The sequence below is a fragment of the Athalia rosae genome, chromosome 4, assembly GCF_917208135.1.
Source record: "Athalia rosae chromosome 4, iyAthRosa1.1, whole genome shotgun sequence".
Taxonomy (NCBI): domain Eukaryota; kingdom Metazoa; phylum Arthropoda; class Insecta; order Hymenoptera; family Athaliidae; genus Athalia; species Athalia rosae.
The window spans coordinates 14258167-14277134 of NC_064029.1; the positions used below are offsets into that span (position 1 = coordinate 14258167).

An 18968-nucleotide genomic window follows, 5' to 3' on the forward strand; every position below is an offset into this window, starting at 1 on the left:
TGAATATTATGCGTTGAAATAGAACTGGAACGGTTTTTAGATTACACGTAGTTGAGACAGTATTTTATATAAACTGCGAGCTTATTTTATGTGACGTATAGGGTGAAAAATTGAGAGTGACGTTATTTGGAATTGAAACATCGACGATTGCTGCGGGAGGCAGCGTTGACGAAACGTCAATCCATTAAGCTAAAATGATAAATGATCAACGGAACCCTGAAAAACCAACGAGAATTCGATCAATACCATAACTGATCGTACCGCCACGTACGCTTACATAGACGAGAACCGTGAAAGCTCGTAATTTGACCCGAATATTGATGGAAAATCAATTTGAATTATTTTGCATTTTGTTTTATCATTTTATTTATGATACTACATCGCTCGTACACGCTTCACCTGAGAACACTTGATTTCCTGGCCTCGCATGCATCGACAAAAATTTCAAACTACCTGTATGGTCTATGAGTTTTTTTGATTTTCGTATCGAAAAATTCGAGTCCGTTGTACCGTATTCAATATGTTTTGTGTTTGAGAATCAAGATCTGTAACCCAAATCGATCTATCTATCGAAATGATCGAGCTGTCACAAATTTTTCGTTATTCGGAGCAGAAAAATTGAGATATCTCGATCGATGACAGTGGTAGCTCAAAGGATTCGTGTTTCTAAAATCAAAATACGTCAGAAGGCATCAAAATACTGTAAAAAAAAGATCGTTTTTCGGCTCAAGAGATCGAAGGGCGATACCTTGAATTGTTTTTCGATTTTCAAGGTATTCAAACGATGAGATTCCTAACGCTCGGTGCTCGGTATTGCAGTATAATTAAAGAATGATAATTCGGTTGTTCTTAACGCACTCAATTATAAAGTCCGTAGACATTTCGAAATTCTTAGGGTACCGCGGTTATAGATTGATATGATCGTGATCACAAATCCAAACTTCTATCAAACTTTATCCCGTTCAAACCCAAGGAATTCCAGCATCGGTCCTATATAATTGCTGCGAACTATTTCACCCCCAGCTGCACGCGGAGTTCGGAAAACGGAATTCTCTATCCACTTCCCTAGCTATAGCCACCGAATGCTGATCAACTTATTCCCAATCTGTAATAGAAAATATGTGCGAATATGCGAACTGTATGGACAAAAAAAAAATAATTCCCATTAACGCACAATTTCGAATTCATCTAATTCGTGTAACTTTCTATTTTTGAGACAGAAATGTCTCTTCGCTGACTATCTGTCGTGTGGACGAATATTACAAAGAAATAAGAAAAAGGTTCATCCAATGATTTTAATGCTCAAACGATTCGACTGTTTGACGAACGATTCCGTCCATTTCAGGACTTTAATCAGAAAATACCTACACCGTCTAATTGATGATAAACCCTACGGGCCATTTTATTATTTCATAGAAGAGAGAGCTGAATCTTCGCGTAATTATCCGCGATTCATAATTGATTGGCATACACCCTAATAATGAACGAAGACCGAAGCCCTCGCGTATCGGGGTTGTTTCCTTTACTTGAGAAAAAAATGATTTTTTGATTTTGGAAAACGGGTAAGCTCGGTCGTAAATTGTAGTTAATTCTTCGTAAGCTTTCATAAAGTGAAATTGTGAATTTTTATGTTACGGGAGTAAAAATTGAATGAAGGAAACGAGAAAAAAAGGTTTCACCTCGTAAACGAGGAACGAAATTGATAGAGATTAGAAGTTACAGGGCGAAAACGGGGACTTAGCAAAGTAGAAAATATACGGAAGAGGGGATGGAGGGGCGAAGAGAAAAAATAAAAAAACAAATAAAAATGAAAAGAACGTCCGGAAATGGTGCACGTGAAGAGTCAATCGCAGGACTCGGCGCGGAAAACAAAAGAATAGAAAATTACTTCCCACCCGAAGCCATGAAGAACACCCCTTGATGTCGACGTCACCCACCTCGTTTAGCCATCCAGTTTTACCTGATGTTCTTTTGTATCAGATTTCACTCGGCAGCTACCGCTTCTATTCGTAATGACCGTCACGTCCACTTTTTTTATTCCCTCATTTTCACACCGTCCGCGTTTATCGCATCGCCAGCTGTGTCTCTATTTTTCGTTGAATTTATGCTCCGCTAATTACTTCGATTAATCACTCTTTCGCGAGGATTAGGTGTACAGCGAGATGAACTGGTCCGAAATCAAATTAGTAGAAGAGTAAATACTTTTGGATCGAATCGTAATTGAAACGTTTTCCGTCTGACGCATAAAGACACGTTAATTATTATTGTTGGTCCTCACCCAGGATCGCTTGCATTTCGTCGTCCTCCTCGTAAAGCCTATTGAGCGCAAAGTTTCAACGTCAACTCAGACGTAGCATCAACCTAATTACCAACACAGTAAATTCCGTATGTATACCGATGCTACTTATGGAAAGCCCATGCTCAAACGGAATTCAATATGACTTGAAGTGCACGAGGTATCTCAGATACGAAATCGTTCACAGGTATTCAGTCTCCATTTTTCAGTTTCGCATATTTTATGTATTCTACATTGGTATAACAGATAAACCAGATCGGACGATCGTCATCTTTAACGAAACCATTGAGACGTAGTAAGAATCACAACTCATCGATTATTCGATTCGTAAACAAGTTTCCGTCGCGTTCAATTGAAGGTCAGGAAAAAATCAACAAATGTATCCCAGAAGAACTTACCGACCCTAGTCTACTCCCTGACCTTGATGTAACCTTGATGCGAAATCTGTGAGAAAATCAGAGAACGTATACGGAGAAATTCACATAGCGTTGATCCGCATGATCCTGGGGGATGAAAATTCTTCGTTCACCATTAAAACGAGGCGTGTTTGCGGGGAAGAGAGCGGGAGGGGGGTGGGGGGCAAGAATCGTGGAAGGGAAGCGAAGAAATAGGCGCCAATTTTGGCGAGCGAAATGCAAGTCGGGTTATATATGGGAAGAAGAACCACCGACCGAGCGAGAGTAGGGGGTAGGAGGAAAGTAGGAATTTCGGAACACCGAGGGGGACTCCTTTCCGCGGCTACGTATAGCCCGACCTTCTATATATATATATATATATATACAGGACAGTAAATTGTATTCCGCGTAATTGCGAACTGCTTTTAAATTGTCACCGAACGTGAGTTCGAGAACCACCCCTGCAGTCGGTCGATCACGGTACGAAAAGCTTTTATCGGTTCTCTTTTGGTCGCTTTCGAAGACCAACTCGATTAGACCCGCGGACCTAAATGACAGCTGGTTGAACAGCCGCGTATATCCCACGATCTCCCGTACACGTGCACATGTATACCACACTATATACGATCTTCAAGGATCGTTACGTCATCCCCTAAAATCGCTGCAGCATTTGAATAATCCATTACAATAAATCACCGCGCGGTTGAGTCGGAGCGTTTCTGTTAATTTCTTTTTTTCTTTCTCTCTCTCTCTCTCTCTCTCTCTCTCTCTCAAAATATTTCGTGATTTTTAACAAATCATTCCGCTTGGTAGGGGATGTGTTCGAGGAATATCTTTCGCCTTTTTCCTTCGTTCTTCGCGCCCACCTATTTTCCCACTTTCACGTTCCGAAGAGAATTTATTATTCCTATGATCGGTGATCCGCCGCGCGCTACCGATCGTTTTTTGGTCCGCGTGCGCTTTTTTTCTGAAATTCTCTTTCTCCGCCTCGGTTGTTTTTTTTTTTTCTTTCATCCATTCCCGGCGTCGCATGCAAAAGGTGAAAGAGGTATTAATATGACGCCTCGGAAGCTTTATAAAACCGGCGGATATAACGATGTTCGCCAAGGCACGCGGAGACGGGCAAAAGATCCAGAGGGACGTCGACTCGCGTTGCGACGCGAGGCGAAGCCAAGCGCGAGACGAAGGGTGAGGATTGGAACCCGCGAAAACCCTTCTTGAATACTAAAACTTTTTCCACGCCAAGCTCGGAAGGATACAGATATAGGTATAGGATACGTTAGTACACGCGGTGTCGGTGGTTCCTTTGGATCACGTCAGGAGACCAAATATTTTTTCAAGTCACACTTGGCTAGTCATCCGCGTATTATCATCCGTACGTAGCGACGCTTAAGAGCGAAATTCATCCCCCCCCCCCGCCCTCGTTTTACGTTAAAACGATGCCAAAAGTTGACGACGACTCGCGCGAGCGTAGATCCGATGGATCTTAATTTCGTTCTTTTTTTTGTGGGAATGAAGAAAATTAGCTGATTTGCATTTTTGTTTTTTCATCGGCAAATTTCAGGTGTTTGTGAAATTCGTGTGAGCGGGGACGAACGTTCGTACTTTACGGCGAGCGTGTCTCTTCGGGGCATCTACGTCATATGGGACAACAAACTGGGTACCCACTACCACTACCACTTCTAGTAAAATGCAATTGCTCGTAACCAGATCTAATGGCACCACTGGAGATGCAATATTGCCGCATGAATATGATATAGCGTTTCTCGTCCCCGTGTAGCATCCGGGTCGCCTTGTTGATACGACGGACGTTGATGCTAAAAGCGCACGTAGTCACTCGTGAGAATGTCAATATAATATTATGTAGGGAACCTACATACGCGGTAGATGTTACTACGGGAAGATGATCATTTGATGTATATTGCATCTCCTCGAAATAAACCCCCCAAAAAAAAAAATAAAAAAAAAAACAAGAAAAAGGATCGGTTTATTTTTAAATATGAATAAGAGTCGAACTGCATGGTGAGCTTGTCTCGATTCGTTTCATTTCTAAAAATGTTCACTCGACGCCAAAAAAAAAAAACGTGCCGATGCGAATGCGAAATTTCTAAAATCAATCATATTTTTTTTTCCCAGCGAAATTTCCAGGATTCAGGATCATTTTATTTTTAATCTTGTAACGAATAGTCGGAAGAATTTTGAGCTTCGTTCATCCTTTTTTTTTTTTTTCAGAATGATTATATCTGCCGAACGGGAAATCGGGTTAAAAATTCAGACGATTCCCATCTTGTCGTGGGTGTAAAACACTTTTCTCATCAAAATTCCTAATCTAATTATCAAGGTTATAGAGACGATTTCCGGATGGAAATATTCTCAGGAAATGGCACTCGAGCATCTCCGACCCTCGGAAATGTCATGGGCAATAACTTGTAATTGAATAATACCTGAGGAATAATTAAAACGTGACTGAAACTCGCGTCGGACGGACGTTGAAATTATCGGAAGGAAGAAAACAGAGTGTCGAAAAATGCAAAACGAAGAAGATTTCTCGCTCGCTGACAATGTGGCCCGCTGTAAAAAAAAAAGGAGGAAAGAAAGAAAAAAAAAGAACGAATAACCGCGTAACTCGATATTCCTTGCCGTTAAAGTGATAGGAATTTCTACGCGTGTGAAACGCGCGCTTCGGATTTTTCGTTCGGGGATAGTAGATCGCTTACGTGCGGCAAAGTTTAAATATAATTCCGAGCTCGGTAGGGTCGTGCCTAATCTTTTGGAAAGAACGCATTGAACTTCTGTTAAGCACTGAGGCGTAATTTTTTTTACTTCTCCTTATACGTACAGGACCCATAAAGCGTTTTTACCTTCGTCCTACGTTATCGCTTATGTTTGGTCGGGCGAGACCGTGTCCGATGTACTTTTTGAAATTTATACATCGAGTAACTCCTCGCGGCAGCGGTCTTTGAGTTTTGGATAAAAATTAGCTTTTACGCTCGTTTTTACTCGGAACGGCGCAAGTAGAGGGGGGGAGGGAGGAGGAGAATAAATGAAATCGGATTAAGTAATTTGGCAACAATTTAGCAGAGAGAATTTTTTACGGGGCATGAAATAATTTCACTTTCTGCAGGTGCACGTCTATTTCAATTGAAAATTTTTTTTACATCGCGGGCTACGCTGAGCCCGTATCACGTATAGCTGTACACCGTTAATTCTTTAATTACGATATAAACGACAGCGCGGTGCGATAAGCAATACTAAATTATTGATAATTTCTCTTTGCCTAATTAATTCTACGTCAAAAGGCTCGCCTCGTTATACCGTAAGATGGAGCTTTTGAATTATGCGCGATTCTCTCGTCTTCCCTGCTACACAGAAGATTCTCCTGTATAAGCTTCTTAAATTCATTCGCCCCCTTCTCCTCGCTATCTCCGGAGACCCCCCGAATCGTAATTTAATATTTAAATTGCAATCAGCGAATATTTTATTATACCAAATTCTCACAGCTAACCGAAATTCACCAGACAATACACGGGACTCGTACGTGTACGTTCCCGTATCCCGTGCGTTTTATCGATATTTCAGCGATTCACAATAACGCAAAATACCGATAAAATCCCCGCGATTTCGCTTTATTGTCTCCTGATCAATTACACCCAATTAACTTTGAATTCCTACACGGTGGGTATAAACCGCTTATTTATTTATCGCGCATTACCGTTGATCATCGCCGGAACCGATTCACTACGAACGTTTTACATGATCCAATAAGCTTCTCGCATACGCCGTGCGATATCGGATCCGTATAGATTTCCATACGGATTAATTGATCCCAGTTAATACCCCACAGGTGTAACCTTATTCGTGTGGATTGTTGTTTTTCGTTCTTTTAATGTTTTTTGTTTTATCGTGAAACCAAAAAAAATAAACGACACCGGTAGACACATAAAAATTAATTACGTTACATTTCGATGCTGTTTTCCATAAAAATTAACTTCGATCGGAGTAAAAGAGAGTCGCGGTTTATTTCACCGTGAAAAAAAGCAAAAAAAATTAATCGAAAAATTAATAAATTTCTATAAAAATGTCACGTGTAAAATGTTACAAGCTACAACCGAGATTTTTTACTCGTGTCAACCCGATTGCCTGTATGCCTCTGCAAAAACTGCGATACCGCAGCTGTACGAGCCGATAAAATCGGTTGAAAAGCTTTCGATTTATTTCAGCCAAAAAATAGCAAATTTGATTGGAATACTTTCAAGCTGTTCCGAACACGATACAGTTGTTGGATTTTAATTCGCCGGACATGTGCGTCACGTTCGTATTGTTATAACCGTCGATTAAAGCTAGCTGTTACATACCTATACTCGAACGAGAACGTGTGCGCGAAGATCGATAACGGTTTTTTTCGCTGGGCCGATCTTTCCACGGTTTCAATAAATTTTTCGTTCGGAAAAATGATGTAAACCGAAGAGAAAAAAGGTAAAATAAAAGTAGTCGGTGCGCGTCGGCCGTATCGGGGGTTCATAATCCGACGGTTCTGATCTTTTTGTCAGTGACGTTGTTGAAAATCTTTAAACTTATTATATCCGAAGCCCCTCGGGGGATTCAATCTTCCATATATATATATCCTCACAAAGCGGCCTATGATCTGTTTGAAAATCAGGTTGAGCGGGGATTTGGTAAAGTAATCTGTTGTTCCCCACGCCGTACTTCAGGAAGTAATGGGTACGTTCATTGACGATACATATACATATGTATATATAAATATATACTCGCTTGGCTGTGAGTGGTTGGTTGTCGGTTAGTGATTTGGAGCAAAAGCTCGTGCAAATAACCAACTTCCACTATGGGAAGTACACATAAAGCGTAATCCGAGTTACCGAACGTGCTTAGACCCCCATTATTGTCAGTCCCCGGCAGATATATTTATATACATGTATTATGTACGATACGATCTTATCTCGGAGCGTTTATATTTTTAATTCACCCGCAAATAAGCCCACTTGAATCGCGTCATTGTAATCAATTATAAATAAGCCACGAAGCTTTAGATTAAAAAAAAAAGAGGGAGCTGGAGCTTTTCGCTCTCTTCAGGTGAGACTATTTGTGAGATGGAGTTTAATCGTGGAAAGTATCAGTGAGTCGAAAAGCTTGCTTGAAAATTTTCATTTTTTGACCGAATTTTCAACTTCAGATTTCGACCTCGATCGTCGGACCGATCTGTCGATCGGCGTCGTTATTTCCAAGTCAACCGTAGGAGTAATCGACGCGTTGATTAGATTGCAAAACAGCGCGAAACCGTGCGTGAGAAATACGGACATTAAGGATGAAGGGGCTTACGTGAGGTCAAACTAACACCTAATTGGCTAATTAATCACGTGGTGTAATACGCGTACTTCCCCAAGGAATGCGGTTAGCTGCATCTGAATTGCAGGGCATGAGGCCATTCGATTACCAAATCGCGGTGCGCGCCGACGTTCAGCCCGAGAGTTTCATCAACGATAGTTTCGTTCGTATAATCAGTGTGAACGACCCGAAGGAGATTCGTTACATGTTGAATATTCACCGATCGCAAATTGTCAAGTTCTTAATGTTAATTGATCGATTTTTCCATTCGTTGCCGGTCCGTCGCCATTGAAGTTCGTTGGAAGAAGATGTGTCAAAAAAATTATTTTTTTTCAGATTCAAAGAACCTTGATCGTCATTCGGGATCAATTGCGTCTAGTAACTAGAAAAAAAAAATAATTACCGTACGGCATATAATCTATAATTTTAATCTTACATCACGGTACTCCGCACTTGGTGAAAGAAAAAAAAGGAAATTATTGTGGCCAAGAAAAAAAGCTTGCTGATTATATCTCTGATCTCGTTGGCATGGCGGTGACGATAACGAGGTGCCCAAGGCTGAAAGGAGTGCGAACGACCTTGTTTGCGGAAGAATCTCCGCGTTTGAATTATCAAGTAGATGAAAAAATAAATGAACAAAAATAATATCAAATAAATAATTGAAAACGTAAAAATGTAAAGGGGAACAAAAATAATCCGCGCCTTCTTCAACGAACTGCAAATTTTTATTTAAGAAGCTACACGGGTATACATGTATGGCGATATAAAATCAAGAATGATTACGCGAATCACAGTGCACGTACTTCGTAACCGTGTAACACCGATTGAAAAAAGAGGAATTAAAATTCCCGGCAGTTGGGAACGAGGGGGTGAAAAATGAGGAGGGAAAAGAGATGAAAAAAAAATTGACGAGGGGTGCGGTGTGAGATTGAGAAAAATGGCGAGAGGGAGGGGTGGGTCGAATTATGATGTACGTATACATGTGTACGTGTACACCAACGAGTAGTTAACGCAGCAGCCGGCAAAAGGGTTTTACATATTATAATTGCAGGGAATAAAAGCTGTGCAAAATGATTGAAGACGGCGATTCTAGCAAACCGACTTTTTCTCGTGTTTTATATCCCCTTCTTTACCTCACTGCTACGCAGAAACCGTCGTGATAATAACAATTTTAGTTAGAGTGAAGGTGAAATACATTATTTTTGCGTCTTAGTAAGCTGCGGGACGTTTATTACTGCGATGAGGAATCACCGGAGATTTTATGCAAATACGATGCATTTTTAGTCGTACCCTTTTTTTCCATTTTTTTTCCTCTCCTTCTCACACACCCATTTATTGCACGAAACGTGGCTACCGCGAAAATTCCACAGTTTCTATCGAGAATATAATAATTTGCTGGTAATTTTACCGCGTCCGCGAAAATCGGTGGATTATAATTAGGGAGATTTTTAACCGGAAACTTTCACATCAGGTGTAAATACGTGTAATTTAAAATGAAAAAAATAAATTAAAAACAATCAGCGTTGAATTTATGATAACTGTGGATATTGATGCGATATTTTCACAAAGTTCAAACGCGCGCTAATTAATTTCTCGAATAATTTCTTGCTTTTGATGCGTTATCGGTAAAGTAAGAAAAAAATAAAAAAATAAAATAAAATAAAACGGATCTGCAAGAACGTGGAATATCAATCTATTTCCATTTCTGTAGCGACAGATCTCCAGCGATGAATGAAGAATAAAAAAGAAATCACGTTCAGGTGGATTCGCGATGCGATTTTCTTAGGGTTGACGGATGCTGAAAATTCTCTCTATTCTCAACTCACATTTATCCTCAACATTTGATCTGTACAGCCCTTTGATCTTCACCCCGATGAAACACCCTGGGAAATTTATTGCCGACTCCGAAGATCAGTTGTACCGGTACGGGTGTATCTCTTGGAAACAAACAATTGAACTCAAATTGCAGAGGGATTCGAGCTGCGTTTCGCATTCCGGGCGTCAATTATTGCCCGTAATATCATCGCGGAGCAAGAAACTCCACGATATATTCATATTCGGTAAACTCAAATAACACGGAGATCAAACGTGTAATTTAAACCGGCTCGACGATCCAATATATCCACGCATTGTATTTTTGGGGTGGAAAGTTGAGGCTGATTTTAAACCGGTTTCCGTGCACCGTCTCCAGAATTTTTCAAACTTTCGCTCTGAAAACCGAGAAAAAAAAAAAAAGGGGTGATAATCGACCGATTTCGAATCGAATTTTCGAACCTCAGAAACCTGGATCAAATATAGAACGAAATAAACGATTTTCGCGTCGATTAAATTCGCGACGATACGAACTGTAAATACGGAATTATACGAGTGAAAGAATAGGAGAGAAAATTAAATAAAGAGGAAGATAGTCTAGTCCGTACACAGGTATACATTTGTGGGAAGACAACGCAGCTGCGGTTAGTTACCGCAGTCTTCCTAAGTTTGCCGACGCTACTACAGCCACGCCGTTCCGCTAATGAGCTCGACTACTACGTTCACCGAGGTTTGTGGATATAATACTAGCAAAAGTCAACCTAGAGAATACATTCACACAAATGTACGTACGTATTGTTTTTTTTTTTCCTCACCGCCTACGTCGCCCTTATTAAATCTATGCAAATTTATAAAGTAATTTTCTGCCCCGTCGTAATAAACCGGCCGAATTTTTTATGCGAGTATTCCATAAGCCGTCGATAGTTTGGTATTTTCCTTAAATAAAATCGATTCCAATTAAAATAATTACAATAAATTTCACCGGGGCTTTCTGAAGGGGGTAATTAATTCTGGTACACGAGGCAATTTATAGACGCGCAGGTGATCGGAGTCAGACTCTCGTTATCAATCCTCTTAGCTACCTGAGACTGCGAAACACAAGATTTCGCAGGTGCACATAGAGATATGGATGAGAATTGGTCGTTGGAAATTTCTCATCCAATCAATGATCACGTTGTCATCCGTCACGGGAATTGATTCGCTAGTCGTCTATCCCTGCAGATTTATTTACCACGCACGTGTCGGTCCATCGAATCAATTTGGGGGGAAAAAAAAAAAAATAGAAAATTTTGATCCCGTGTGGAATCAATTTTTTGAATCATAAAAAACTGAAATTCCTCACAGCGAAGAAATGGTCCGTCGCACCGATTTCGAATTTACTTTTTTTCGCAGTCCGGATGTCCTGAAATTAGGAAACTTGTCGAAACTGCCATAGAAAAGGGCGGGAATTAATGTTCAATGGAATATGAATTGACGGAGGGCGGATAGTAAGGAGGATGTAACGGGTTATAGGTTGCGGCAAGGGTTGGGCAGTATGGGAAAATGGTAGAGCTCGGTTAAGCCAATTATTCGAGACAATGCCGGGGAAGATGCTGGAGCTTCGGTCTCACCGGTGCTTCTCTTTATCCCCTACCTTCTTCCTTTTGTCATCCCTTGAAACTCATATAAGGGTAAGCCCTGCAGACCTGTGCTCGTTCCTCGTTAACGTGGGCCCTTAAGGAGTATCTCCTTCCTTCTCCTTCCCAGGGAAACCATGTATACACGTATATATATGTATATATTTTGATGCGATATAACTTACCACCCCTAGACTTTGCTAGGTACGCACGCGGAAGGGGAGGGACGCTACCTATATTACGGTGCAAGGGAGTAATGTTCGTTACAATCGTGCCCCTTCACCGAAAGCTGTGTTATGAAATTTCCAAACTTAATCGCTTGCAATTGCCTTTCTTGTTTACGGAGGGCTGTTTCACGGCTTAACCTAATCTGCGTCAACTCTTCTCCCGATTTCTACCGTACCACCCCTGAACCCCCGAAACCCGTAAAGACCGCTTTATTACTATCGGTACTTATTGCCTCGCGGATACAATGACGGACGAAGTGGTATAAATGTTCGTAAATGAATATTTGAGAATTTTTCAATTTTTAAATAAGAGAATAACTGCTCGGCTAACATCATTTTACTAACTCATACTCGTTGTTGTACACGTGTCCGACGTAAATCTGAATGTTATCGAGACTTTCAGCCGATGTATTGTTTTTTCACATTCTCGAGGTCAGTCGAGTCTTCGGTGTTTACTTCCTACGCATCGGTCATCAACGGTACGCCAGGCCGGGCAAGCGACGCGCTCGGCTACCCGACTCTAGAGACGGTTCATTCCTGTTTGTGAATCTGAAGACGTTGCGTAGTAGTGCGCAGTAGGTGATTTCCTCAATTATTCTTTTCTGGTGATCGAATAATTTCGTTAAATAATTTCGTTATTCGACGAAATTTTTTTTGCACGGTGTACAGTTGGAGTTTAACGTTTAGGTACAGAGAGAAAAAAGCAATCGCATAAATGGCGTCGCGTCTAATTCTTCGTTTGGAAAAAGGGGAACACGATGAAGTTTTTTCCACATCGCCAGGGACTTGAGCCAGCGTACTCGAGTATATAGGTAAGTCCGAAGGAATTTTTTTCCCCAAGTTTTTCTCCATTTTTTATATCTTATTCTTTATTTCCAATTACCTTGAAATAATGCGAAACTGTAAACGTGATCAAAGTTTGCACTTAAACTAAGCTTAAACTTAAATTGCACTCTATATATGTACCCTACACCCCCGACTTCTTCTTACAACCTTCTCTGTTCGCTTTACGCGAACATTTCTAGTTACAGTCGAGATCGAAACTTCTTTAACACACTGTGAAATTCAATGGGGTAATATTTGATCAATCGAATACACATCGACTCTGATTATAATTATTCCCTAATTAAGGCGTCCGCATTACAACGATTCGAAAAGTGAAGTTCATTCTTTCTCGCCGACTCAAAGAAGAATAAAAAAAAAAAAATTAAACGATATCATATATAAACTTTTGATCGAAGCTCGAGATTCGGAGGGGAGAGGAAAAGGATTTTGGGTTAAATTGAGGTTCGGAGGAGATAGCCTCAGGACTGCGCCACTATATTATCCAAGATGATGGATGCGGGATGGACGGAGACAGATGCGCGACCCTATCTTATATTGAGGGACAAAATTCCCTCCCTTAGATCTTCAAATTTTCTTGCGATTAGCGTCAACTTATCAACGGGTTAACAGGCCGTCAAAAGCTATCTGATCGCGTCCGAATTTCGCATTGAAAAAGAAGTAGGGAGAAATCCATTTTTTTTTTTTTCTTTTGCTTTCATTTTTTTCTCAAGGGATATACCGTTTGCCCGATTGTTTCAGCAATTGCGCGGATCAAAGTCATTGGAATCAATTATTATTTCGCGATACTGTGTGACCAATGGCGACTTGATTTCTTTTTTTTTTTTTCTATTTAATTAAAACGCTTTATTAGCCATGAACTTTAGGTATAGGTGTGTGTGCGATCCGACCTTATGCGTCGGTTGGATTCGAATTGGCATGACTTAAACCTCGGGAAATCGCGCTTAATATAATCTCCTTATTAGCCTTGTATATTCCCTCTCTCCTGGATTTAGAACCTATAACTCGCTCTGTAGCACCCTCTTTCACATATATTACCGATCATATTTCTCTCGGGGTCCCCGTGTACACGGTGACTGTAACTAACCCCCCTTGAAATTGCGACATAGCAAGGTATACGAACGAACCTACTTCCGGGTAGATCGAAAAAACAAATCGTTTAAATCGTTTCGACATTTTCGAATATCGGGAAAAAAAACTTTATTGGGTAAAAAAGCAGATTTTTATTCCCTAAACTTCGTCGAGTGTTCGAATATAAAAAAAAATCGGAATATCAGATATGACTTATCTAAGAGAAATCTAATGCAGTTAAAAAAAAAAATATAGGTGCGATTGAGAGAAGGTGAAAACGGTAATATATCGAGGGTAACAAGTTGGTCATGATGTCGGACATTTCGCATGACGCGAGTCGTTTCGTTTATTTTCCCTCTTGTTCTTTATCGCGAAACGGCGTGATCGGTGGTAGGAAATCGCGTTCGCACACCTCGCTAGCTTCTAATCAAGCCATCGAACCTCGTGCCGGCGTCCCTAGGCTGGTGGCTAGGCCGGTATGAAATGCCTCTGCCGGTTGTTGCTGCAAAATCAATACCCCTCGGTTGTACCACCCTTCCCAATTCCCACCCCCAACTATATACGACGAAGACCGACCTGCAGCTTTCTCCGCTCTCCCATATCTTTTCGCATTTCCAGCTCTCACTTGACTCGCTTTTCCATTTCTAGTTATACGCCGGTATAAGGTGTAACCGTTAGAGCCACCTACTTTTACTCCTACTACACCCACGATTCGCGACAATTCAGCTCCGTCGTCGTGGTCGTCGTTGTACTTTCACTTTCGCAGCTTATTTCCCACTTGTCCCGTCGTAAAGGGGCTTCTACCTCCCCCCCCCCTACAAAATCATCCCTCCGATACGGTGTGGAAGTGTTTTACAATTTTTATCTCCGCGCTATTATAGAATATTTTCTCGCGTGCCCTCGAGCGAAACCGAAGGAAAAAAAAATACAGAAATTTTTTTCTCTCCTTCGATCGGAGACCGCGAGGCGTCGTATAGAGCTGACGAGAGAGACGCGAGAGTGAGAAAGAGGGGGTTGTTTACGTTCGCAAAGACGACTTAAAGAACTCTTAGTACCAGAAAATGGGGGTTGATCGCAACCGCGAAGCACTTTGGTGCAGGTTGCACGCTGTGCACTATCTCGAATCTCGCGGTAATGCAAGCAAAACTTGGCGATGATAGAGGAGCATTTTTAGTCAACAAGAAAACTGCATTAAGGTAAAATTTCTTCGTACACCACCGACTTTTACCCCGTACTTGTACGGGTGTGTACCAGGGACGTTGACGGTGTGCTCGTACATGCGTTGAGAGGAAAAAATTAAGAGAAAAAAAAAGAAAAAAAAACGATTTTGTAGTTTCCATCATCTCAACGGTTCCAGTGAAGGGAAAACGGCGAGATCCGTTTCGATTTTATTCATACACCGCGCTACCTTCGTCTCAATATTTTCACGTGTACGATGATCACGCGATGTTCATTCACGTCGTTACGAAAATCTTTCCAACTTCCATCGGGGAATAAATATTTTCCATCGTCTCCCGTAAATATAAGAATACATGCGAAAAATTGTGAACGTTAAATTTACCGAGGCAAAGGTACGCGTGTGCTCGTGTACTTTCGTATACGGATAGAAACGGAAAGACGGAAATAGGTAGAAATACGTATAGATAGACAGTCAGACAGACGCTTCTACGGAACGTACGTACCACCCCCGGTTTCTCTCCGCCCGCAATCAACCTTTTTCCCCAAATTTCTCTTCGATTTCGTGCACTCCTTTACGCTCGGTTAACCTGCACAGCATTGCCTTCCCTTCGATATATGTATACACGCAGCCACGCCGGTGCAGGAAGAAGTAGAAAATTTTCTAGAAAGAAGATAAATTGAAACGCTTCAAAACTCCCAATGAAAACAGGCTTCGTCTCTCTTTTCCAACCCCCTCTCCTCTCCTCCGTCCCCCATGACTGATGAAATTTAGGTACACATAAAAGAAAAGAAAAAAAAAAACGAATGAGCCAAAAAAAACGATACGAAAAAAGAACATGAATTTATTACCGATGTTATTTTCTGAAAATCTACCCCTGGTATACCGTGGCGAGGATACGCAACGTCGTTTCCTGCGGATTCTTCATTTCTTAGGTCGCTGGTCTAGTTTTTTTTTTTTACGACGGAGGTATGTCTAGAGAATAAACAACTTATTTCCACGGGGTTGGGTGTATAATATAAATTGACGGTGAATTATTGGCTAGCATTTTTCCATTCTCTCGCGATACACGATTTATAATAATCAGACGCTTTGGATATTACAACACGGAATTTTTAGTTCCCGAGGGAATTGCGAGGGAACCCGGTGTTAGTAGTCGGAGAGTATTCCGCGGACCGCGGCAGTTGCACACCTTGTCCTTCGCGTTTTAAACAGTTGTCGTTTTTTTTTTTCTCTTCTTTTTTTCATCCTCTTTCTTCCTCCCTTTACGCTTTTCTTTTCTCCTAATTTTTTTTTTTTATTTTTTATTTTCCATTCCGATCCCCCTTAACAATTGCACGATGGAATTTTATTAAAATATATAGCATAGAAAGCGACTGCACAGAAGGAATTTGAAGAAAAACGCGAAGAAAGCTTCTGAAAAAGAAATAAACAGAGCCACAGAGACAGTGCGAAAGAGAAAGAGCGAGAGAATATATATAAAATAAATAAAGAAAGAAACTGGTGCAAAGCGATAAATATAAAGGCAAAGAAAGGCATCAGGTAAATGTTGAGGAACTCGAGTGCAGGGGGAGATGAAAATTGATGACGGGGGAATGTGTATTGAAATTTATATACCTTGTTTATTATGATTCATTTTTATTTCGTTTTATTTCGTTTTTTTTTTTTTTTGTTCTTTCATTTTTTTATTCCTTCATTTCTTGTATCTTCGAAGCTTCGGAGCGAGGTGTTTTATATAAGAGAGAAGAAGGGGATGGTGGCCGCTGCTACTTCCCCTTGCGTATTTTTTTTTATACTTTTATAATATACTTTTTATATTGGACAGTTACGCGGCTTTCCCAATCATTTATTATATACCTACAGCCATGAAGATTTCAGAGGTTTGGGTACATATGTACACTCCCATGTATACAACGGGCATGTAACAACACCCTGAGGCCGAAAGTTTTTCGACCAAAAAACTTTTAAATATATCTCTCGCGGGACGTTATAACGGGGAAAAAGTTTTACACGCGAATGTCCGCGTTCGAAATAAATTTATATAAATAAATTAGTTTTTAACAAAATTGTCAATGATAATTTCTACGTGCTCGGTGGAATCGCAATATATCCTTAGCTCGCGTGAATTTTTTTTAATTACTTTTATTCCGCGTCGGATATTCCCCTCTCGATTCAAATGCAGCCCAGTCACGTCCACATTTGATCATAGCGAGTGTGGAATTTTCGATAGCGGTACATAGAAACAAGAATCGATTCACAGTTTTTGTCTCTCGCAACGATTGAATGATAGAGACAACGAAATGTTTTTAGAAAACGGAAGCTCGCTAAGTGTATCCTTCGTTATACCTTTCCAAAGTGCAGTACAGTTACGTGATGAGAAGAATGCTTCTGTCTATGTAACGAGATACCTATGTAACTCGCGATCTTTTACTGCAATGGACTGTTTCACCGTAGCTAATGCTAGTGAAGTACGGCACGATGTACCTAAAGTAAAATTACTCCCCCGAGAAACTACTCGATTTACACTCCGCCGAAATTGAATCTCCTCGTTATTATACTTTCGGAATTATCGATCGATTGTCGAAATATCGAATCATATTTGAGGGTTGAATTCAACACCGCAACCCTTTGAATAAAATTAACGATGCTGAGAAAAAGAGAAAAAAAAAAGAAACAAAGAAATAAAAAGAAAAAGAAAACCGTACGTTTTAATTACCACTAGAGCTTATAACTGTGAAGTCTCCCTGAAAGTTTCGACTGATGAAACGAGCATTTATGTAAGTTATGATCCTGTTTTATTTCATATTCTTCATTATAATCCGCAGCGCATAATATCTGCTGCGAATCACTCGGTGTAGATTGCACGGTTTACTTTACCGAGCTATACTTGTACAGTTTTGTATTATACCCATTTTCTTCGCTGAAGGAGTTTAAATAGGTTGTAATCGAAACTTATACTTTACCATCATTTTACTCGTACCGATATTATATTACCGTCATACCGCCTATTCTCCGCTACATATGGAGTTTCAAATATCGCGATTTTATCATTTTTTCTATCAACTTCGAGAATAAAAAGAAAAATTTTTTTCGTTGTATAAAACACACGTGGTAGGTACAAAAGGGAAAAAGATGATGGGAAAATCTTTTCATGTTATTTTGTATTTTTCATATCTCGCAAAGTATGAAAGAAAAATTTTTTTATCATGCGTTATATTACGCACGTCGATACATATACTATTTGATGTCGGAATTTATGTAGATATATTTTCGTTTGTAGGAAAATAGGTATATTATACGTCGAATAAAGGTGGGCGGAGTGGAGGGGAGGGGGGTGGGGGGGAAGGGGGGTGGGGCAAAAGTGCGAATAAGGGAAAAAAGGAAGTAGGGTATATATATTTACGAAGAAAAGTTAGCGCGGGATGGTCGTTCGTTTCCGTGCTACAGCATCGGAGCCCCCCCTGCTCTTTGAATCTCCGCTTCTTTGGAATTTGATTTGCATGCCGACCGGTAGCTTCAAAGGAGCTTTTGACTTTTTGAAATTCAACCCACCGCCAGTCACTAGGATGAATCCGCACGAAGGTGGACCATTCCTTCGAGAAAACTTTTCAACCTCTTGCAGCGGAAAGTTCTTAAAGGTTCTATTTATTCGTTCGGTATAACCTACACACCTTACCTTCCATTTTATCTCATCTCAATTCTTCCTCTGTCTCTCACGGTTTTTTTTTATTTCTGTCGTTTTTGTCTCTTCAGCTGTTTTTTTTTTTTACTTCGCCAAAGTAATGAACGAGTGGAACTCTCAACTTTTTTAATACCGCGCGAAACAAATGACGGGTCATTATGAAAACTAAAAAACTAAATTGAATTGAAAAACAAAAGGGGGGCATAAGAACATCACTTTTCGCCAAGCAAACCTTCAACGATGAACTTTTTGAATCGCTTCGCGTGTACGTACAGGTCTATGTCTACACTGTACAACCCTCCGTAGAATCTAACGGAATAATTTTATTTGTATTCCGCACACGAATCGCTCTACCTACGTATACCTATACCTTATACCTTTTAGCTACAGATTTACATCCAGCGAAACGTATTGTTCTCTGACTATATCAGGAAAGATTTACTTCGCCTCGATCACGTCCGTGTTACACGCCGCGGTGTATACCAGGTGATCATTTTCAAACGTTC

General features: G+C 40.5%; 2 protein-coding genes across 16 annotated transcripts in view; one reads left to right on the forward strand and one right to left on the reverse strand.

The window, feature by feature from the left end:
* Nucleotides 1-18968, reverse strand: part of LOC105693565 — a 104550-nt gene that overhangs the window by 57484 nt on the left and 28098 nt on the right. The gene's annotated exons all lie outside the window — the stretch shown is intronic.
* Nucleotides 10535-18968, forward strand: part of LOC105694061 (venom acid phosphatase Acph-1-like) — a 76052-nt gene continuing 67618 nt past the window's right edge. For 9 of the 10 annotated variants that reach the window (XR_007278188.1, XR_007278189.1, XR_007278190.1 and 6 more), the window contains exon 1: nt 10535-10630. Coding sequence is in view for 6 of the 10 variants with exons in the window: in XM_048654560.1 (XP_048510517.1) it covers nt 10550-10630 (81 nt within the window). In the remaining 4 variants the exon portion in view is untranslated. The remainder of the gene's footprint in view (nt 10631-18968) is intronic. The other variant, XR_007278192.1, reaches the window with a different exon arrangement.